Source organism: Salvelinus alpinus, chromosome 26 (assembly GCF_045679555.1).
Source record: "Salvelinus alpinus chromosome 26, SLU_Salpinus.1, whole genome shotgun sequence".
NCBI lineage: Eukaryota > Metazoa > Chordata > Actinopteri > Salmoniformes > Salmonidae > Salvelinus > Salvelinus alpinus.
This window is the reverse complement of record NC_092111.1, coordinates 15,282,896-15,307,251: the sequence shown is the minus strand read 5'-3', so window position 1 is coordinate 15,307,251 and position 24,356 is coordinate 15,282,896. Positions and strand designations below refer to the sequence as shown.

Genomic DNA, 24,356 nt, shown 5'->3' with positions numbered 1-24,356 from the left:
CTGTAGCTGCTTCCAAAAGCACTACTGCAGCCCCTACAGCAACAACAACTGCAGCTCATTCAACAACAACTTTAGCTAATATAGCAAGCACAACAGCAGCTGCTAAGACAACAACTGCAGCTTCTATGAAATCTACAACAAGCGCAACAATACCCCCTATGGCAACAACTACAGCTTCTACTACGACAATAAATGTAGGTCCTGCGACCACTACAAATGATGCAGCTACTACGACAACTACAACGGCAGCTCCTACAACACCAACTGTAGCTGCTTCCTCAACCACTTCTGCAGCCCCTACGACAACCACAACTGTAGCTCCTACAGTAACCACAACAGCAACTAGTACAACAACTGTAGCTCCAACGACCACTACAAATGCAGCGGCTCCAACAACTGTAGCTGCTTCCACAACCACTTCTGCAGCCCCTACTGCAACCACAACTGAAGCTTCTTCTACAACAACTGTAGCCGCTACGACTACAACAAATGCAGCGGCTCCAACAACAACAACTGTAGCTGCTTCCACAACTACTACCGCAGTCCTTACTGAAACCACAACTGAAGCTTCTTCTAAAACAACTATAGCACCTACGTCAACCACAACAACATCCCCTTCGACAACTGCAGCTCCAACTACAACAACTGTAGCTCCAACAACGCCAATCAAAACTACAGCTTCTACTACGACAATAAGTGTAGAACCTGCGACCACCACAACTGATGCAGCTACTACGACAACCACAACAGCAGCTCCTACAACTCCAACTCCAACTGTAACCACAACTGAAGCTTCTTCCACAACCACTACTGCAGCCCTTGATGCAACCACAACTGAAGCTTCTTCTACAACAACTATAGCACCTACGACAACCACAACAACCTCCCCTTCGACAACTGTAGCTCCTACTACAACAGCAGTAGCTCCTACAACGCCAATCACAACTGCAGGTCCTACTACCATTTTAACTCCTACAGCAACCACAACAGCAGCTGGTACAACAACTGTAGCTGCTACAACCACTGCAACTGCAGCAGCTCCAACAACAGCAACTGTAGCTGCTTCCTCAACCACTACAGCAGCCCCTACTGTAACCAGAAATGAAGATCCTTCTACAATAACCACATCAACAGCTCCTACTAAAACCACTGTAGCTCCTACGGCCACAACAACTGCAGCAGTTCCTACAACAAAAACTGAAGCTGCTTCCACAAGCACCACTGCAGCCCCTACTGCAACCACAACTGAAGCTTCTTCTACAACAACTATAGCACCTACGACCACATCGTCTTTGACAACTGCAGCTCCTACTACAACAACTGCAGCTCCTACAACGCCAATCACAACTGCAGGTACAACTACCATTTTAACTCCTACGACAACCACAACTGTAGCTCCTACAGGAACCACAACAGCAACTAGTACAACAACTGTAGCTCCAACGACCACTACAAATGCAGACAACGGCAGCTCCTACAACACCGACTGCCCTTCTCAGCCCCTCGACCACTGTAGCTCCTACAGTAACCACAACAGCAATAGTCCCTTGCAGCTGCCCTCCACTCTGCACCCACCCAACCACAACTGAAGCTTCTTCTACAACAACTGTAGCCGCTACGACTACAACAAATGCAGCGGCTCCAACAACAACAACTGTAGCTGCTTCCACAACTACTACCGCAGTCCTTACTGCAACCACAACTGAAGCTTCTTCTACAACAACTATAGCACCTACGACCACATCCTATTTGACAACTGCAGCTCCTACTACAACAACTGCAGCTCCTACAACGCCAATCACAACTGCAGGTACAACTACCATTTTAACTCCTACGACAACCACAACTGTAGCTCCTACAGCAACCACAACAGCAGCTAGTACAACAACTGTATCTCCAACGACCACTACAACTGCAGAAGCTCCAACAACACCAACTGTAGCTGCTTCCAAAAGCACTACTGCAGCCCCTACAGCAACAACAACTGCAGCTCATTCAACAACAACTTTAGCTAATATAGCAAGCACAACAGCAGCTGCTAAGACAACAACTGCAGCTTCTATGACATCTACAACAAGCGCAACAATACCCCCTATGGCAACAACTACAGCTTCTACTACGACAATAAATGTAGGTCCTGCGACCACTACAAATGATGCAGCTACTACGACAACTACAACGGCAGCTCCTACAACACCAACTGTAGCTGCTTCCTCAACCACTTCTGCAGCCCCTACGACAACCACAACTGTAGCTCCTACAGGAACCACAACAGCAACTAGTACAACAACTGTAGCTCCAACGACCACTACAAATGCAGTGGTTTCAACAACTGTAGCTGCTTCCACAACCACTTCTGCAGCTACTACGACAACTACAACGGCAGCTCCTACAACACCAATTGTAGCTGCTTCCTCAACCACTTCTGCAGCCCCTACGACAACCACAACTGTAGCTCCTACAGTAACCACAACAGCAACTAGTACAACAACTGTAGCTCCAACGACCACTACAAATGCAGCGGCTCCAACAGCTGTAGCTGCTTCCACAACCACTTCTGCAGCCCCTACTGCAACCACAACTGAAGCTTCTTCTACAACAACTGTAGCCGCTACGACTACAACAAATGCAGCGGCTCCAACAACAACAACTGTAGCTGCTTCCACAACTACTACCGCAGTCCTTACTGCAACCACAACTGAAGCTTCTTCTACAACAACTATAGCACCTACGTCAACCACAACAACATCCCCTTCGACAACTGCAGCTCCAACTACAACAACTGTAGCTCCAACAACGCCAATCAAAACTACAGCTTCTACTACGACAATAAGTGTAGAACCTGCGACCACCACAACTGATGCAGCTACTACGACAACCACAACAGCAGCTCCTACAACTCCAACTCCAACTGTAACCACAACTGAAGCTTCTTCCACAACCACTACTGCAGCCCTTGATGCAACCACAACTGAAGCTTCTTCTACAACAACTATAGCACCTACGACAACCACAACAACCTCCCCTTCGACAACTGTAGCTCCTACTACAACAGCAGTAGCTCCTACAACGCCAAACACAACTGCAGGTCCTACTACCATTTTAACTCCTACAGCAACCACAACAGCAGCTGGTACAACAACTGTAGCTGCTACAACCACTGCAACTGCAGCAGCTCCAACAACAGCAACTGTAGCTGCTTCCTCAACCACTACAGCAGCCCCTACTGTAACCAGAAATGAAGATCCTTCTACAATAACCACATCAACAGCTCCTACTACAACCACTGTAGCTCCTACGGCCACAACAACTGCAGCAGTTCCTACAACAAAAACTGAAGCTGCTTCCACAAGCACCACTGCAGCCCCTACTGCAACCACAACTGAAGCTTCTTCTACAACAACTATAGCACCTACGACCACATCGTCTTTGACAACTGCAGCTCCTACTACAACAACTGCAGCTCCTACAACGCCAATCACAACTGCAGGTACAACTACCATTTTAACTCCTACGACAACCACAACTGTAGCTCCTACAGGAACCACAACAGCAACTAGTACAACAACTGTAGCTCCAACGACCACTACAAATGCAGTGGTTTCAACAACTGTAGCTGCTTCCACAACCACTTCTGCAGCTACTACGACAACTACAACGGCAGCTCCTACAACACCAATTGTAGCTGCTTCCTCAACCACTTCTGCAGCCCCTACGACAACCACAACTGTAGCTCCTACAGCAACCACAACAGCAGCTAGTACAACAACTGTATCTCCAACGACCACTACAACTGCAGAAGCTCCAACAACACCAACTGTAGCTGCTTCCAAAAGCACTACTGCAGCCCCTACAGCAACAACAACTGCAGCTCATTCAACAACAACTTTAGCTAATATAGCAAGCACAACAGCAGCTGCTAAGACAACAACTGCAGCTTCTATGACATCTACAACAAGCGCAACAATACCCCCTATGGCAACAACTACAGCTTCTACTACGACAATAAATGTAGGTCCTGCGACCACTACAAATGATGCAGCTACTACGACAACTACAACGGCAGCTCCTACAACACCAACTGTAGCTGCTTCCTCAACCACTTCTGCAGCCCCTACGACAACCACAACTGTAGCTCCTACAGTAACCACAACAGCAACTAGTACAACAACTGTAGCTCCAACGACCACTACAAATGCAGCGGCTCCAACAACTGTAGCTGCTTCCACAACCACTTCTGCAGCCCCTACTGCAACCACAACTGAAGCTTCTTCTACAACAACTGTAGCCGCTACGACTACAACAAATGCAGCGGCTCCAACAACAACAACTGTAGCTGCTTCCACAACTACTACCGCAGTCCTTACTGAAACCACAACTGAAGCTTCTTCTAAAACAACTATAGCACCTACGTCAACCACAACAACATCCCCTTCGACAACTGCAGCTCCAACTACAACAACTGTAGCTCCAACAACGCCAATCAAAACTACAGCTTCTACTACGACAATAAGTGTAGAACCTGCGACCACCACAACTGATGCAGCTACTACGACAACCACAACAGCAGCTCCTACAACTCCAACTCCAACTGTAACCACAACTGAAGCTTCTTCCACAACCACTACTGCAGCCCTTGATGCAACCACAACTGAAGCTTCTTCTACAACAACTATAGCACCTACGACAACCACAACAACCTCCCCTTCGACAACTGTAGCTCCTACTACAACAGCAGTAGCTCCTACAACGCCAATCACAACTGCAGGTCCTACTACCATTTTAACTCCTACAGCAACCACAACAGCAGCTGGTACAACAACTGTAGCTGCTACAACCACTGCAACTGCAGCAGCTCCAACAACAGCAACTGTAGCTGCTTCCTCAACCACTACAGCAGCCCCTACTGTAACCAGAAATGAAGATCCTTCTACAATAACCACATCAACAGCTCCTACTACAACCACTGTAGCTCCTACGGCCACAACAACTGCAGCAGTTCCTACAACAAAAACTGAAGCTGCTTCCACAAGCACCACTGCAGCCCCTACTGCAACCACAACTGAAGCTTCTTCTACAACAACTATAGCACCTACGACCACATCGTCTTTGACAACTGCAGCTCCTACTACAACAACTGCAGCTCCTACAACGCCAATCACAACTGCAGGTACAACTACCATTTTAACTCCTACGACAACCACAACTGTAGCTCCTACAGGAACCACAACAGCAACTAGTACAACAACTGTAGCTCCAACGACCACTACAAATGCAGCGGCTCCAACAACTGTAGCTGCTTCCACAACCACTTCTGCAGCCCCTACTGCAACCACAACTGAAGCTTCTTCTACAACAACTGTAGCCGCTACGACTACAACAAATGCAGCGGCTCCAACAACAACAACTGTAGCTGCTTCCACAACTACTACCGCAGTCCTTACTGCAACCACAACTGAAGCTTCTTCTACAACAACTATAGCACCTACGACCACATCCTATTTGACAACTGCAGCTCCTACTACAACAACTGCAGCTCCTACAACGCCAATCACAACTGCAGGTACAACTACCATTTTAACTCCTACGACAACCACAACTGTAGCTCCTACAGCAACCACAACAGCAGCTAGTACAACAACTGTATCTCCAACGACCACTACAACTGCAGAAGCTCCAACAACACCAACTGTAGCTGCTTCCAAAAGCACTACTGCAGCCCCTACAGCAACAACAACTGCAGCTCATTCAACAACAACTTTAGCTAATATAGCAAGCACAACAGCAGCTGCTAAGACAACAACTGCAGCTTCTATGACATCTACAACAAGCGCAACAATACCCCCTATGGCAACAACTACAGCTTCTACTACGACAATAAATGTAGGTCCTGCGACCACTACAAATGATGCAGCTACTACGACAACTACAACGGCAGCTCCTACAACACCAACTGTAGCTGCTTCCTCAACCACTTCTGCAGCCCCTACGACAACCACAACTGTAGCTCCTACAGGAACCACAACAGCAACTAGTACAACAACTGTAGCTCCAACGACCACTACAAATGCAGTGGTTTCAACAACTGTAGCTGCTTCCACAACCACTTCTGCAGCTACTACGACAACTACAACGGCAGCTCCTACAACACCAATTGTAGCTGCTTCCTCAACCACTTCTGCAGCCCCTACGACAACCACAACTGTAGCTCCTACAGTAACCACAACAGCAACTAGTACAACAACTGTAGCTCCAACGACCACTACAAATGCAGCGGCTCCAACAGCTGTAGCTGCTTCCACAACCACTTCTGCAGCCCCTACTGCAACCACAACTGAAGCTTCTTCTACAACAACTGTAGCCGCTACGACTACAACAAATGCAGCGGCTCCAACAACAACAACTGTAGCTGCTTCCACAACTACTACCGCAGTCCTTACTGCAACCACAACTGAAGCTTCTTCTACAACAACTATAGCACCTACGTCAACCACAACAACATCCCCTTCGACAACTGCAGCTCCAACTACAACAACTGTAGCTCCAACAACGCCAATCAAAACTACAGCTTCTACTACGACAATAAGTGTAGAACCTGCGACCACCACAACTGCATGCAGCTACTACGACAACCACCAACTGTAGCAGCTCCTACAAGCATCTGCAACTCCAACTGTAACCACAACTGAAGCTTCTTCCACAACCACTACTGCAGCCCTTGATGCAACCACAACTGAAGCTTCTTCTACAACAACTATAGCACCTACGACAACCACAACAACCTCCCCTTCGACAACTGTAGCTCCTACTACAACAGCAGTAGCTCCTACAACGCCAAACACAACTGCAGGTCCTACTACCATTTTAACTCCTACAGCAACCACAACAGCAGCTGGTACAACAACTGTAGCTGCTACAACCACTGCAACTGCAGCAGCTCCAACAACAGCAACTGTAGCTGCTTCCTCAACCACTACAGCAGCCCCTACTGTAACCAGAAATGAAGATCCTTCTACAATAACCACATCAACAGCTCCTACTACAACCACTGTAGTTCCTACGGCCACAACAACTGCAGCAGTTCCTACAACAAAAACTGAAGCTGCTTCCACAAGCACCACTGCAGCCCCTACTGCAACCACAACTGAAGCTTCTTCTACAACAACTATAGCACCTACGACCACATCGTCTTTGACAACTGCAGCTCCTACTACAACAACTGCAGCTCCTACAACGCCAATCACAACTGCAGGTACAACTACCATTTTAACTCCTACGACAACCACAACTGTAGCTCCTACAGGAACCACAACAGCAACTAGTACAACAACTGTAGCTCCAACGACCACTACAAATGCAGTGGTTTCAACAACTGTAGCTGCTTCCACAACCACTTCTGCAGCTACTACGACAACTACAACGGCAGCTCCTACAACACCAATTGTAGCTGCTTCCTCAACCACTTCTGCAGCCCCTACGACAACCACAACTGTAGCTCCTACAGTAACCACAACAGCAACTAGTACAACAACTGTAGCTCCAACGACCACTACAAATGCAGCGGCTCCAACAACTGTAGCTGCTTCCACAACCACTTCTGCAGCCCCTACTGCAACCACAACTGAAGCTTCTTCTACAACAACTGTAGCCGCTACGACTACAACAAATGCAGCGGCTCCAACAACAACAACAACTGTAGCTGCTTCCACAACTACTACCGCAGTCCTTACTGAAACCACAAGCGCAACAATACCCCCTATGGCAACAACTACAGCTTCTACTACGACAATAAATGTAGGTCCTGCGACCACTACAAATGATGCAGCTACTACGACAACTACAACGGCAGCTCCTACAACACCAACTGTAGCTGCTTCCTCAACCACTTCTGCAGCCCCTACGACAACCACAACTGTAGCTCCTACAGGAACCACAACAGCAACTAGTACAACAACTGTAGCTCCAACGACCACTACAAATGCAGTGGTTTCAACAACTGTAGCTGCTTCCACAACCACTTCTGCAGCTACTACGACAACTACAACGGCAGCTCCTACAACACCAATTGTAGCTGCTTCCTCAACCACTTCTGCAGCCCCTACGACAACCACAACTGTAGCTCCTACAGTAACCACAACAGCAACTAGTACAACAACTGTAGCTCCAACGACCACTACAAATGCAGCGGCTCCAACAACTGTAGCTGCTTCCACAACCACTTCTGCAGCCCCTACTGCAACCACAACTGAAGCTTCTTCTACAACAACTGTAGCCGCTACGACTACAACAAATGCAGCGGCTCCAACAACAACAACTGTAGCTGCTTCCACAACTACTACCGCAGTCCTTACTGAAACCACAACTGAAGCTTCTTCTAAAACAACTATAGCACCTACGTCAACCACAACAACATCCCCTTCGACAACTGCAGCTCCAACTAAAACAACTGTAGCTCCAACAACGCCAATCAAAACTACAGCTTCTACTACGACAATAAGTGTAGAACCTGCGACCACCACAACTGATGCAGCTACTACGACAACCACAACAGCAGCTCCTACAACTCCAACTGTAACCACAACTGAAGCTTCTTCCACAACCACTACTGCAGCCCTTGATGCAACCACAACTGAAGCTTCTTCTACAACAACTATAGCACCTACGACAACCACAACAACCTCCCCTTCGACAACTGTAGCTCCTACTACAACAGCAGTAGCTCCTACAACGCCAATCACAACTGCAGGTCCTACTACCATTTTAACTCCTACAGCAACCACAACAGCAGCTGGTACAACAACTGTAGCTGCTACAACCACTGCAACTGCAGCAGCCCCAACAACAGCAACTGTAGCTGCTTCCTCAACCACTACAGCAGTCCCTACTGTAACCAGAAATGAAGATCCTTCTACAATAACCACATCAACAGCTCCTACTACAACCACTGTAGCTCCTACGGCCACAACAACTGCAGCAGTTCCTACAACAACAACTGAAGCTGCTTCCACAAGCACCACTGCAGCCCCTACTGCAACCACAACTGAAGCTTCATCTAAAACAACTATAGCACCTACGACCACATCCTCTTTGACAACTGCAGCTCCTACTACAACAACTGCAGCTCCTACAACGCCAATCACAACTGCAGGTACAACTACCATTTTAACTCCTACGACAACCACAACTGTAGCTCCTACAGGAACCACAACAGCAACTAGTACAACAACTGTAGCTCCAACGACCACTACAAATGCAGTGGTTTCAACAACTGTAGCTGCTTCCACAACCACTTCTGCAGCTACTACGACAACTACAACGGCAGCTCCTACAACACAAATTGTAGCTGCTTCCTCAACCACTTCTGCAGCCCCTACGACAACCACAACTGTAGCTCCTACAGTAACCACAACAGCAACTAGTACAACAACTGTAGCTCCAACGACCACTACAAATGCAGCGGCTCCAACAACTGTAGCTGCTTCCACAACCACTTCTGCAGCCCCTACTGCAACCACAACTGAAGCTTCTTCTACAACAACTGTAGCCGCTACGACTACAACAAATGCAGCGGCTCCAACAACAACAACTGTAGCTGCTTCCACAACTACTACCGCAGTCCTTACTGTAGCTCCTACTACAACAGCAGTAGCTCCTACAACGCCAATCACAACTGCAGGTCCTACTACCATTTTAACTCCTACAGCAACCACAACTGTAGCTGCTTCCACAACTACTACCGCAGTCCTTACTGCAACCACAACTGAAGCTTCTTCTACAACAACTATAGCACCTACGACCACATCCTATTTGACAACTGCAGCTCCTACTACAACAACTGCAGCTCCTACAACGCCAATCACAACTGCAGGTACAACTACCATTTTAACTCCTACGACAACCACAACTGTAGCTCCTACAGCAACCACAACAGCAGCTAGTACAACAACTGTATCTCCAACGACCACTACAACTGCAGAAGCTCCAACAACACCAACTGTAGCTGCTTCCAAAAGCACTACTGCAGCCCCTACAGCAACAACAACTGCAGCTCATTCAACAACAACTTTAGCTAATATAGCAAGCACAACAGCAGCTGCTAAGACAACAACTGCAGCTTCTATGACATCTACAACAAGCGCAACAATACCCCCTATGGCAACAACTACAGCTTCTACTACGACAATAAATGTAGGTCCTGCGACCACTACAAATGATGCAGCTACTACGACAACTACAACGGCAGCTCCTACAACACCAACTGTAGCTGCTTCCTCAACCACTTCTGCAGCCCCTACGACAACCACAACTGTAGCTCCTACAGTAACCACAACAGCACAACCACTTCTGCAACCCCTACTGCAACCACAACTGAAGCTTCTTCTACAACAACTGTAGCCGCTACGACTACAACAAATGCAGCGGCTCCAACAACAACAACAACTGTAGCTGCTTCCACAACTACTACCGCAGTCCTTACTGAAACCACAACTGAAGCTTCTTCTAAAACAACTATAGCACCTACGTCAACCACAACAACATCCCCTTCGACAACTGCAGCTCCAACTACAACAACTGTAGCTCCAACAACGCCAATCAAAACTACAGCTTCTACTACGACAATAAGTGTAGAACCTGCGACCACCACAACTGATGCAGCTACTACGACAACCACAACAGCAGCTCCTACAACTCCAACTCCAACTGTAACCACAACTGAAGCTTCTTCCACAACCACTACTGCAGCCCTTGATGCAACCACAACTGAAGCTTCTTCTACAACAACTATAGCACCTACGACAACCACAACAACCTCCCCTTCGACAACTGTAGCTCCTACTACAACAGCAGTAGCTCCTACAACGCCAATCACAACTGCAGGTCCTACTACCATTTTAACTCCTACAGCAACCACAACAGCAGCTGGTACAACAACTGTAGCTGCTACAACCACTGCAACTGCAGCAGCTCCAACAACAGCAACTGTAGCTGCTTCCTCAACCACTACAGCAGCCCCTACTGTAACCAGAAATGAAGATCCTTCTACAATAACCACATCAACAGCTCCTACTAAAACCACTGTAGCTCCTACGGCCACAACAACTGCAGCAGTTCCTACAACAAAAACTGAAGCTGCTTCCACAAGCACCACTGCAGCCCCTACTGCAACCACAACTGAAGCTTCTTCTACAACAACTATAGCACCTACGACCACATCGTCTTTGACAACTGCAGCTCCTACTACAACAACTGCAGCTCCTACAACGCCAATCACAACTGCAGGTACAACTACCATTTTAACTCCTACGACAACCACAACTGTAGCTCCTACAGGAACCACAACAGCAACTAGTACAACAACTGTAGCTCCAACGACCACTACAAATGCAGCGGCTCCAACAACTGTAGCTGCTTCCACAACCACTTCTGCAGCCCCTACTGCAACCACAACTGAAGCTTCTTCTACAACAACTGTAGCCGCTACGACTACAACAAATGCAGCGGCTCCAACAACAACAACTGTAGCTGCTTCCAGAACTACTACCGCAGTCCTTACTGCAACCACAACTGAAGCTTCTTCTACAACAACTATAGCACCTACGACCACATCCTATTTGACAACTGCAGCTCCTACTACAACAACTGCAGCTCCTACAACGCCAATCACAACTGCAGGTACAACTACCATTTTAACTCCTACGACAACCACAACTGTAGCTCCTACAGCAACCACAACAGCAGCTAGTACAACAACTGTATCTCCAACGACCACTACAACTGCAGAAGCTCCAACAACACCAACTGTAGCTGCTTCCAAAAGCACTACTGCATCCCCTACAGCAACAACAACTGCAGCTCATTCAACAACAACTTTAGCTAATATAGCAAGCACAACAGCAGCTGCTAAGACAACAACTGCAGCTTCTATGACATCTACAACAAGCGCAACAATACCCCCTATGGCAACAACTACAGCTTCTACTACGACAATAAATGTAGGTCCTGCGACCACTACAAATGATGCAGCTACTACGACAACTACAACGGCAGCTCCTACAACACCAACTGTAGCTGCTTCCTCAACCACTTCTGCAGCCCCTACGACAACCACAACTGTAGCTCCTACAGGAACCACAACAGCAACTAGTACAACAACTGTAGCTCCAACGACCACTACAAATGCAGTGGTTTCAACAACTGTAGCTGCTTCCACAACCACTTCTGCAGCTACTACGACAACTACAACGGCAGCTCCTACAACACCAATTGTAGCTGCTTCCTCAACCACTTCTGCAGCCCCTACGACAACCACAACTGTAGCTCCTACAGTAACCACAACAGCAACTAGTACAACAACTGTAGCTCCAACGACCACTACAAATGCAGCGGCTCCAACAGCTGTAGCTGCTTCCACAACCACTTCTGCAGCCCCTACTGCAACCACAACTGAAGCTTCTTCTACAACAACTGTAGCCGCTACGACTACAACAAATGCAGCGGCTCCAACAACAACAACTGTAGCTGCTTCCACAACTACTACCGCAGTCCTTACTGCAACCACAACTAAAGCTTCTTCTACAACAACTATAGCACCTACGTCAACCACAACAACATCCCCTTCGACAACTGCAGCTCCAACTACAACAACTGTAGCTCCAACAACGCCAATCAAAACTACAGCTTCTACTACGACAATAAGTGTAGAACCTGCGACCACCACAACTGATGCAGCTACTACGACAACCACAACAGCAGCTCCTACAACTCCAACTCCAACTGTAACCACAACTGAAGCTTCTTCCACAACCACTACTGCAGCCCTTGATGCAACCACAACTGAAGCTTCTTCTACAACAACTATAGCACCTACGACAACCACAACAACCTCCCCTTCGACAACTGTAGCTCCTACTACAACAGCAGTAGCTCCTACAACGCCAATCACAACTGCAGGTCCTACTACCATTTTAACTCCTACAGCAACCACAACAGCAGCTGGTACAACAACTGTAGCTGCTACAACCACTGCAACTGCAGCAGCTCCAACAACAGCAACTGTAGCTGCTTCCTCAACCACTACAGCAGCCCCTACTGTAACCAGAAATGAAGATCCTTCTACAATAACCACATCAACAGCTCCTACTACAACCACTGTAGCTCCTACGGCCACAACAACTGCAGCAGTTCCTACAACAAAAACTGAAGCTGCTTCCACAAGCACCACTGCAGCCCCTACTGCAACCACAACTGAAGCTTCTTCTACAACAACTATAGCACCTACGACCACATCCTCTTTGACAACTGCAGCTCCTACTACAACAACTGCAGCTCCTACAACGCCAATCACAACTGCAGGTACAACTACCATTTTAACTCCTACGACAACCACAACTGTAGCTCCTACAGGAACCACAACAGCAACTAGTACAACAACTGTAGCTCCAACGACCACTACAAATGCAGTGGTTTCAACAACTGTAGCTGCTTCCACAACCACTTCTGCAGCTACTACGACAACTACAACGGCAGCTGCTACAACACCAATTGTAGCTGCTTCCTCAACCACTTCTGCAGCCCCTATGACAACCACAACTGTAGCTCCTACAGTAACCACAACAGCAACTAGTACAACAACTGTAGCTCCAACGACCACTACAAATGCAGTGGTTTCAACAACTGTAGCTGCTTCCACAACCACTTCTGCAGCTACTACGACAACTACAACGGCAGCTCCTACAACACCAATTGTAGCCGCTTCCTCAACCACTTCTGCAGCCCCTACGACAACCACAACTGTAGCTCCTACAGTAACCACAACAGCAACTAGTACAACAACTGTAGCTCCAACGACCACTACAAATGCAGCGGCTCCAACAACTGGAGCTGCTTCCACAACCACTTCTGCAGCCCCTACTGCAACCACAACTGAAGCTTCTTCTACAACAACTGTAGCCGCTACGACTACAACAAATGCAGCGGCTCCAACAACAACAACTGTAGCTGCTTCCACAACTACTACCGCAGTCCTTACTGCAACCACAACTGAAGCTTCTTCTACAACAACTATAGCACCTACGACCACATCCTATTTGACAACTGCAGCTCCTACTACAACAACTGCAGCTCCTACAACGCCAATCACAACTGCAGGTACAACTACCATTTTAACTCCTACGACAACCACAACTGTAGCTCCTACAGCAACCACAACAGCAGCTAGTACAACAACTGTATCTCCAACGACCACTACAACTGCAGAAGCTCCAACAACACCAACTGTAGCTGCTTCCAAAAGCACTACTGCAGCCCCTACAGCAACAACAACTGCAGCTCATTCAACAACAACTTTAGCTAATATAGCAAGCACAACAGCAGCTGCTAAGACAACAACTGCAGCTTCTATGACATCTACAACAAGCGCAACAATACCCCCTATGGCAACAACTACAGCTTCTACTACGACAATAAATGTAGGTCCTGCGACCACTACAAATGATGCAGCTACTACGACAACTACAACGGCAGCTCCTACAACACCAACTGTAGCTGCTTCCTCAACCACTTCTGCAGCCCCTACGACAACCACAACTGTAGCTCCTACAGGAACCACAACAGCAACTAGTACAACAACTGTAGCTCCAACGACCACTACAAATGCAGTGGTTTCAACAACTGTAGCTGCTTCCACAACCACTTCTGCAGCTACTACGACAACTACAACGGCAGCTCCTACAACACCAATTGTAGCTGCTTCCTCAACCACTTCTGCAGCCCCTACGACAACCACAACTGTAGCTCCTACAGTAACCACAACAGCAACTAGTACAACAACTGTAGCTCCAACGACCACTACAAATGCAGCGGCTCCAACAGCTGTAGCTGCTTCCACAACCACTTCTGCAGCCCCTACTGCAACCACAACTGAAGCTTCTTCTACAACAACTGTAGCCGCTACGACTACAACAAATGCAGCGGCTCCAACAACAACAACTGTAGCTGCTTCCACAACTACTACCGCAGTCCTTACTGCAACCACAACTGAAGCTTCTTCTACAACAACTATAGCACCTACGTCAACCACAACAACATCCCCTTCGACAACTGCAGCTCCAACTACAACAACTGTAGCTCCAACAACGCCAATCAAAACTACAGCTTCTACTACGACAATAAGTGTAGAACCTGCGACCACCACAACTGATGCAGCTACTACGACAACCACAACAGCAGCTCCTACAACTCCAACTCCAACTGTAACCACAACTGAAGCTTCTTCCACAACCACTACTGCAGCCCTTGATGCAACCACAACTGAAGCTTCTTCTACAACAACTATAGCACCTACGACAACCACAACAACCTCCCCTTCGACAACTGTAGCTCCTACTACAACAGCAGTAGCTCCTACAACGCCAAACACAACTGCAGGTCCTACTACCATTTTAACTCCTACAGCAACCACAACAGCAGCTGGTACAACAACTGTAGCTGCTACAACCACTGCAACTGCAGCAGCTCCAACAACAGCAACTGTAGCTGCTTCCTCAACCACTACAGCAGCCCCTACTGTAACCAGAAATGAAGATCCTTCTACAATAACCACATCAACAGCTCCTACTACAACCACTGTAGCTCCTACGGCCACAACAACTGCAGCAGTTCCTACAACAAAAACTGAAGCTGCTTCCACAAGCACCACTGCAGCCCCTACTGCAACCACAACTGAAGCTTCTTCTACAACAACTATAGCACCTACGACCACATCGTCTTTGACAACTGCAGCTCCTACTACAACAACTGCAGCTCCTACAACGCCAATCACAACTGCAGGTACAACTACCATTTTAACTCCTACGACAACCACAACTGTAGCTCCTACAGGAACCACAACAGCAACTAGTACAACAACTGTAGCTCCAACGACCACTACAAATGCAGTGGTTTCAACAACTGTAGCTGCTTCCACAACCACTTCTGCAGCTACTACGACAACTACAACGGCAGCTCCTACAACACCAATTGTAGCTGCTTCCTCAACCACTTCTGCAGCCCCTACGACAACCACAACTGTAGCTCCTACAGTAACCACAACAGCAACTAGTACAACAACTGTAGCTCCAACGACCACTACAAATGCAGTGGTTTCAACAACTGTAGCTGCTTCCACAACCACTTCTGCAGCTACTACGACAACTACAACGGCAGCTCCTACAACACCAATTGTAGCTGCTTCCTCAACCACTTCTGCAGCCCCTACGACAACCACAACTGTAGCTCCTACAGTAACCACAACAGCAACTAGTACAACAACTGTAGCTCCAACGACCACTACAAATGCAGCGGCTCCAACAACTGTAGCTGCTTCCACAACCACTTCTGCAGCCCCTACTGCAACCACAACTGAAGCTTCTTCTACAACAACTGTAGCCGCTACGACTACAACAAATGCAGCGGCTCCAACAACAACAACTGTAGCTGCTTCCACAACTACTACCGCAGTCCTTACTGCAACCACAACTGAAGCTTCTTCTACAACAACTATAGCACCTACGACCACATTCTATTTGACAACTGCAGCTCCTACTACAACAACTGCAGCTCCTACAACGCCAATCACAACTGCAGGTACAACTACCATTTTAACTCCTACGACAACCACAACTGTAGCTCCTACAGCAACCACAACAGCAGCTAGTACAACAACTGTATCTCCAACGACCACTACAACTGCAGAAGCTCCAACAACACCAACTGTAGCTGCTTCCAAAAGCACTACTGCAGCCCCTACAGCAACAACAACTGCAGCTCATTCAACAACAACTTTAGCTAATATAGCAAGCACAACAGCAGCTGCTAAGACAACAACTGCAGCTTCTATGACATCTACAACAAGCGCAACAATACCCCCTATGGCAACAACTACAGCTTCTACTACGACAATAAATGTAGGTCCTGCGACCACTACAAATGATGCAGCTACTACGACAACTACAACGGCAGCTCCTACAACACCAACTGTAGCTGCTTCCTCAACCACTTCTGCAGCCCCTACGACAACCACAACTGTAGCTCCTACAGGAACCACAACAGCAACTAGTACAACAACTGTAGCTCCAACGACCACTACAAATGCAGTGGTTTCAACAACTGTAGCTGCTTCCACAACCACTTCTGCAGCTACTACGACAACTACAACGGCAGCTCCTACAACACCAATTGTAGCTGCTTCCTCAACCACTTCTGCAGCCCCTACGACAACCACAACTGTAGCTCCTACAGTAACCACAACGGCAACTAGTACAACAACTGTAGCTCCAACGACCACTACAAATGCAGCGGCTCCAACAGCTGTAGCTGCTTCCACAACCACTTCTGCAGCCCCTACTGCAACCACAACTGAAGCTTCTTCTACAACAACTGTAGCCGCTACGACTACAACAAATGCAGCGGCTCCAACAACAACAACTGTAGCTGCTTCCACAACTACTACCGCAGTCCTTACTGCAACCACAACTGAAGCTTCTTCTACAACAACTATAGCACCTACGTCAACCACAACAACATCCCCTTCGACAACTGCAGCTCCAACTACAACAACTGTAGCTCCAACAACGCCAATCAAAACTACAGCTTCTACTACGGCAATAAGTGTAGAACCTGCGACCACCACAACTGATGCAGCTACTACGACAACCACAACAGCAGCTCCTACAACTCCAACTCCAACTGTAACCACAACTGAAGCTTCTTCCACAACCACTACTGCAGCCCTTGATGCAACCACAACTGAAGCTTCTTCTACAACAACTATAGCACCTACGACAACCACAACAACCTCCCCTTCGACAACTGTAGCTCCTACTACAACAGCAGTAGCTCCTACAACGCCAAACACAACTGCAGGTCCTACTACCATTTTAACTCCTACAGCAACCACAACAGCAGCTGGTACAACAACTGTAGCTGCTACAACCACTGCAACTGCAGCAGCTCCAACAACAGCAACTGTAGCTGCTTCCTCAACCACTACAGCAGCCCCTACTGTAACCAGAAATGAAGATCCTTCTACAATAACCACATCAACAGCTCCTACTACAACCACTGTAGCTCCTACGGCCACAACAACTGCAGCAGTTCCTACAACAAAAACTGAAGCTGCTTCCACAAGCACCACTGCAGCCCCTACTGCAACCACAACTGAAGCTTCTTCTACAACAACTATAGCACCTACGACCACATCGTCTTTGACAACTGCAGCTCCTACTACAACAACTGCAGCTCCTACAACGCCAATCACAACTGCAGGTACAACTACCATTTTAACTCCTACGACAACCACAACTGTAGCTCCTACAGGAACCACAACAGCAACTAGTACAACAACTGTAGCTCCAACGACCACTACAAATGCAGTGGTTTCAACAACTGTAGCTGCTTCCACAACCACTTCTGCAGCTACTACGACAACTACAACGGCAGCTCCTACAACACCAATTGTAGCTGCTTCCTCAACCACTTCTGCAGCCCCTACGACAACCACAACTGTAGCTCCTACAGGAACCACAACAGCAACTAGTACAACAACTGTAGCTGCTACAATCACTGCAACTGCAGCAGCTCCAACAACAGCAACTGTAGCTGCTTCCTCAACCACTTCAGCAGTCCCTACTGCAACCACAACTGAAGCTTCTTCTACAACAACTGTAGCCGCTACGACTACAACAAATGCAGCGGCTCCAACAACAACAACTGTAGCTGCTTCCACAACTACTACCGCAGTCCTTACTGCAACCACAACTGAAGCTTCTTCTACAACAACTATAGCACCTACGACCTCATCCTATTTGACAACTGCAGCTCCTACTACAACAACTGCAGCTCCTACAACGCCAATCACAACTGCAGGTACAACTACCATTTTAACTCCTACGACAACCACAACTGTAGCTCCTACAGCAACCACAACAGCAGCTAGTACAACAACTGTATCTCCAACGACCACTACAACTGCAGAAGCTCCAACAACACCAACTGTAGCTGCTTCCAAAAGCACTACTGCAGCCCCTACAGCAACAACAACTGCAGCTCATTCAACAACAACTTTAGCTAATATAGCAAGCACAACAGCAGCTGCTAAGACAACAACTGCAGCTTCTATGACATCTACAACAAGCGCAACAATACCCCCTATGGCAACAACTACAGCTTCTACTACGACAATAAATGTAGGTCCTGCGACCACTACAAATGATGCAGCTACTACGACAACTACAACGGCAGCTCCTACAACACCAACTGTAGCTGCTTCCTCAACCACTTCTGCAGCCTCTACGACAACCACAACTGTAGCTCCTACAGGAACCACAACAGCAACTAGTACAACAACTGTAGCTCCAACGACCACTACAAATGCAGCGGCTCCAACAACTGTAGCTGCTTCCACAACCACTTCTGCAGCCCCTACTGCAACCACAACTGAAGCTTCTTCTACAACAACTGTAGCCGCTACGACTACAACAAATGCAGCGGCTCCAACAACAACAACTGTAGCTGCTTCCACAACTACTACCGCAGTCCTTACTGAAACCACAACTGAAGCTTCTTCTAAAACAACTATAGCACCTACGTCAACCACAACAACATCCCCTTCGACAACTGCAGCTCCAACTACAACAACTGTAGCTCCAACAACGCCAATCAAAACTACAGCTTCTACTACGACAATAAGTGTAGAACCTGCGACCACCACAACTGATGCAGCTACTACGACAACCACAACAGCAGCTCCTACAACTCCAACTCCAACTGTAACCACAACTGAAGCTTCTTCCACAACCACTACTGCAGCCCTTGATGCAACCACAACTGAAGCTTCTTCTACAACAACTATAGCACCTACGACAACCACAACAACCTCCCCTTCGACAACTGTAGCTCCTACTACAACAGCAGTAGCTCCTACAACGCCAATCACAACTGCAGGTCCTACTACCATTTTAACTCCTACAGCAACCACAACAGCAGCTGGTACAACAACTGTAGCTGCTACAACCACTGCAACTGCAGCAGCTCCAACAACAGCAACTGTAGCTGCTTCCTCAACCACTACAGCAGCCCCTACTGTAACCAGAAATGAAGATCCTTCTACAATAACCACATCAACAGCTCCTACTACAACCACTGTAGCTCCTACGGCCACAACAACTGCAGCAGTTCCTACAACAAAAACTGAAGCTGCTTCCACAAGCACCACTGCAGCCCCTACTGCAACCACAACTGAAGCTTCTTCTACAACAACTATAGCACCTACGACCACATCGTCTTTGACAACTGCAGCTCCTACTACAACAACTGCAGCTCCTACAACGCCAATCACAATTGCAGGTACAACTACCATTTTAACTCCTACGACAACCACAACTGTAGCTCCTACAGGAACCACAACAGCAACTAGTACAACAACTGTAGCTCCAACGACCACTACAAATGCAGCGGCTCCAACAACTGTAGCTGCTTCCACAACCACTTCTGCAGCCCCTACTGCAACCACAACTGAAGCTTCTTCTACAACAACTGTAGCCGCTACGACTACAACAAATGCAGCGGCTCCAACAACAACAACTGTAGCTGCTTCCACAACTACTACCGCAGTCCTTACTGCAACCACAACTGAAGCTTCTTCTACAACAACTATAGCACCTACGACCACATCCTATTTGACAACTGCAGCTCCTACTACAACAACTGCAGCTCCTACAACGCCAATCACAACTGCAGGTACAACTACCATTTTAACTCCTACGACAACCACAACTGTAGCTCCTACAGCAACCACAACAGCAGCTAGTACAACAACTGTATCTCCAACGACCACTACAACTGCAGAAGCTCCAACAACACCAACTGTAGCTGCTTCCAAAAGCACTACTGCAGCCCCTACAGCAACAACAACTGCAGCTCATTCAACAACAACTTTAGCTAATATAGCAAGCACAACAGCAGCTGCTAAGACAACAACTGCAGCTTCTATGACATCTACAACAAGCGCAACAATACCCCCTATGGCAACAACTACGACAATAAATGTAGGTCCTGCGACCACTACAAATGATGCAGCTACTACGACAACTACAACGGCAGCTCCTACAACACCAACTGTAGCTGCTTCCTCAACCACTTCTGCAGCCCCTACGACAACCACAACTGTAGCTCCTACAGGAACCACAACAGCAACTAGTACAACAACTGTAGCTCCACTGACCACTACAAATGCAGTGGTTTCAACAACTGTAGCTGCTTCCACAACCACTTCTGCAGCTACTACGACAACTACAACGGCAGCTCCTACAACACCAATTGTAGCTGCTTCCTCAACCACTTCTGCAGCCCCTACGACAACCACAACTGTAGCTCCTACAGTAACCACAACAGCAACTAGTACAACAACTGTAGCTCCAACGACCACTACAAATGCAGCGGCTCCAACAACTGTAGCTGCTTCCACAACCACTTCTGCAGCCCCTACTGCAACCACAACTGAAGCTTCTTCTACAACAACTGTAGCCGCTACGACTACAACAAATGCAGCGGCTCCAACAACAACAACTGTAGCTGCTTCCACAACTACTACCGCAGTCCTTACTGAAACCACAACTGAAGCTTCTTCTACAACAACTATAGCACCTACGACCACATCCTCTTCGACAACTGCAGCTCCAACTACAACAACTGCAGCTCCTACAACGCCAATCACAACTGCAGGTACAACTACCATTTTAACTCATACTTCAACCACAACTGCAGCAGCTCCAACAACACCAACTGTAGCTGCTTCCACAAGCACTACTGCAGCCCCTACGGCAACCACAACTGAAGCTTCTTCCACATCCACTACTGCAGCCCTTGATGCAACCACAACTGAAGCTTCTTCTACAACAACTATAGCACCTACAACAACCACAACAACTTCCCCTTCGACAACTGTAGCTCCTACTACAACAGCAGTAGCTCCTACAACGCCAATCACAACTGCAGGTCCTACTACCATTTTAACTCCTACTGCAACCACAACAGCAGCTGGTACAACAACTGTAGCTGCTACAACCACTGCAACTGCAGCAGCTCCAACAACAGCAACTGTAGCTGCTTCCTCAACCACTACAGCAGCCCCTACTGTAACCAGAAATGAAGATCCTTCTACAATAACCACATCAACAGCTCCTACTACAACCACTGCAGCTCCTACGGCCACAACAACTGCAGCAGTTCCTACAACAACAACTGAAGCTGCTTCCACAAGCACCACTGCAGCCCCTACTGCAACCACAACTGAAGCTTCTCCTACAACAACTATAGCACCTACGACCACATCCTCTTTGACAACTGCAGCTCCTACTACAACAACTGCAGCTCCTACAACGCCAATCACAACTGCAGGTACAACTACCATTTTAACTCCTACGACAACCACAACTGTAGCTCCTACAGGAACCACAACAGCAACTAGTACAACAACTGTAGCTCCAACGACCACTACAAATGCAGTGGTTTCAACAACTGTAGCTGCTTCCACAACCACTTCTGCAGCTACTACGACAACTACAACGGCAGCTCCTACAACACCAATTGTAGCTGCTTCCTCAACCACTTCTGCAGCCCCTACGACAACCACAACTGTAGCTCCTACAGTAACCACAACAGCAACTAGTACAACAACTGTAGCTCCAACGACCACTACAAATGCAGCGGCTCCAACAACTGTAGCTGCTTCCACAACCACTTCTGCAGCCCCTACTGCAACCACAACTGAAGCTTCTTCTACAACAACTGTAGCCGCTACGACTACAACAAATGCAGCGGCTCCAACAACAACAACTGTAGCTGCTTCCACAACTACTACCGCAGTCCTTACTGAAACCACAACTGAAGCTTCTTCTAAAACAACTATAGCACCTACGTCAACCACAACAACATCCCCTTCGACAACTGCAGCTCCAACTACAACAACTGTAGCTCCAACAACGCCAATCAAAACTACAGCTTCTACTACGACAATAAGTGTAGAACCTGCGACCACCACAACTGATGCAGCTACTACGACAACCACAACAGCAGCTCCTCCAACTGTAACCACAACTGAAGCTTCTTCCACAACCACTACTGCAGCCCTTGATGCAACCACAACTGAAGCTTCTTCTACAACAACTATAGCACCTACGACAACCACAACAACCTCCCCTTCGACAACTGTAGCTCCTACTACAACAGCAGTAGCTCCTACAACGCCAATCACAACTGCAGGTCCTACTACCATTTTAACTCCTACAGCAACCACAACAGCAGCTGGTACAACAACTGTAGCTGCTACAACCACTGCAACTGCAGCAGCTCCAACAACAGCAACTGTAGCTGCTTCCTCAACCACTACAGCAGCCCCTACTGTAACCAGAAATGAAGATCCTTCTACAATAACCACATCAACAGCTCCTACTACAACCACTGTAGCTCCTACGGCCACAACAACTGCAGCAGTTCCTACAACAACAACTGAAGCTGCTTCCACAAGCACCACTGCAGCCCCTACTGCAACCACAACTGAAGCTTCTTCTACAACAACTGTAGCCGCTACGACTACAACAAATGCAGCGGCTCCAACAACAACAACTGTAGCTGCTTCCACAACTACTACCGCAGTCCTTACTGAAACCACAACTGAAGCTTCTTCTACAACAACTATAGCACCTACGACCACATCCTCTTCGACAACTGCAGCTCCTACTACAACAACTGCAGCTCCTACAACGCCAATCACAACTGCAGGTACAACTACCATTTTAACTCATACTTCAACCACAACTGCAGCAGCTCCAACAACACCAACTGTAGCTGCTTCCACAAGCACTACTGCAGCCCCTACGGCAACCACAACTGAAGCTTCTTCCACAACCACTACTGCAGCCCTTGATGCAACCACAACTGAAGCTTCTTCTACAACAACTATAGCACCTACGACAACCACAACAACCTCCCCTTCGACAACTGTAGCTCCTACTACAACAGCAGTAGCTCCTACAACGCCAATCACAACTGCAGGTCCTACTACCATTTTAACTCCTACAGAAACCACAACAGCAGCTGGTACAACAACTGTAGCTGCTACAACCACTGCAACTGCAGCAGCTCCAACAACAGCAACTGTAGCTGCTTCCTCAACCACTACAGCAGCCCCTACTGTAACCAGAAATGAAGATCCTTCTACAATAACCACATCAACAGCTCCTACTACAACCACTGTAGCTCCTACGGCCACAACAACTGCAGCAGTTCCTACAACAACAACTGAAGCTGCTTCCACAAGC

At 47.7% G+C, this 24,356-nt stretch overlaps 2 protein-coding genes across 2 annotated transcripts; both read left to right on the top strand.

The window, feature by feature from the left end:
- Positions 1-158: 158 nt before the first annotated feature.
- Positions 159-12,724, top strand: LOC139554322 (putative uncharacterized protein DDB_G0282133). The gene is made up of 30 exons (XM_071367079.1): positions 159-314; positions 427-467; positions 589-696; positions 862-996; positions 1,273-1,353; positions 1,730-1,879; positions 2,162-2,281; positions 2,726-2,833; positions 2,999-3,133; positions 3,410-3,490; positions 3,641-3,729; positions 4,043-4,143; positions 4,244-4,284; positions 4,406-4,515; positions 4,610-4,768; positions 4,973-5,170; positions 6,621-6,675; positions 6,761-6,895; positions 7,172-7,252; positions 7,826-7,945; positions 8,657-8,791; positions 9,068-9,148; positions 9,545-9,676; positions 9,788-9,937; positions 10,220-10,588; positions 10,789-10,923; positions 11,200-11,280; positions 11,593-11,742; positions 12,025-12,144; positions 12,589-12,724. Exons 1-30 carry the CDS (start codon positions 159-161, stop codon positions 12,722-12,724), a joined length of 3,693 nt encoding a protein of 1,230 aa, XP_071223180.1.
- LOC139554321 (putative uncharacterized protein DDB_G0282133) lies at positions 12,724-23,083 on the top strand. The gene is made up of 25 exons (XM_071367078.1): positions 12,724-12,776; positions 12,862-12,996; positions 13,273-13,353; positions 13,504-13,623; positions 13,705-13,824; positions 14,068-14,217; positions 14,500-14,619; positions 15,064-15,171; positions 15,337-15,471; positions 15,748-15,828; positions 16,576-16,692; positions 16,975-17,094; positions 17,176-17,295; positions 17,539-17,646; positions 17,812-18,005; positions 18,106-18,886; positions 19,618-19,725; positions 19,891-20,025; positions 20,302-20,451; positions 20,695-20,844; positions 21,115-21,234; positions 21,679-21,759; positions 21,943-22,077; positions 22,354-22,434; positions 22,948-23,083. Exons 1-25 carry the CDS (start codon positions 12,724-12,726, stop codon positions 23,081-23,083), a joined length of 3,639 nt encoding a protein of 1,212 aa, XP_071223179.1.
- Positions 23,084-24,356: the final 1,273 nt, after the last annotated feature.

Excerpts from the sequence above, each read along its gene's own strand:
- LOC139554321 (XM_071367078.1), top strand. The coding sequence starts at position 12,724 with ATGCAGCTACTACGACAACCACAACAGCAGCTCCTACAACTCCAACTC. Across the intron at positions 15,472-15,747 it reads AGCAACCACAACAGCAGCTG|CACCTACGACCACATCGTCT; the intron begins GTACAACAACTG and ends CAACAACTATAG. Across the intron at positions 17,647-17,811 it reads AGCTTCTACTACGGCAATAA|CACCTACGACAACCACAACA; the intron begins GTGTAGAACCTG and ends CAACAACTATAG.
- LOC139554322 (XM_071367079.1), top strand. The coding sequence starts at position 159 with ATGGCAACAACTACAGCTTCTACTACGACAATAAATGTAGGTCCTGCG. Across the intron at positions 6,676-6,760 it reads AAGCATCTGCAACTCCAACT|CACCTACGACAACCACAACA; the intron begins GTAACCACAACT and ends CAACAACTATAG. Across the intron at positions 10,589-10,788 it reads ACAACTGTAGCTCCAACAAC|CACCTACGACAACCACAACA; the intron begins GCCAATCAAAAC and ends CAACAACTATAG.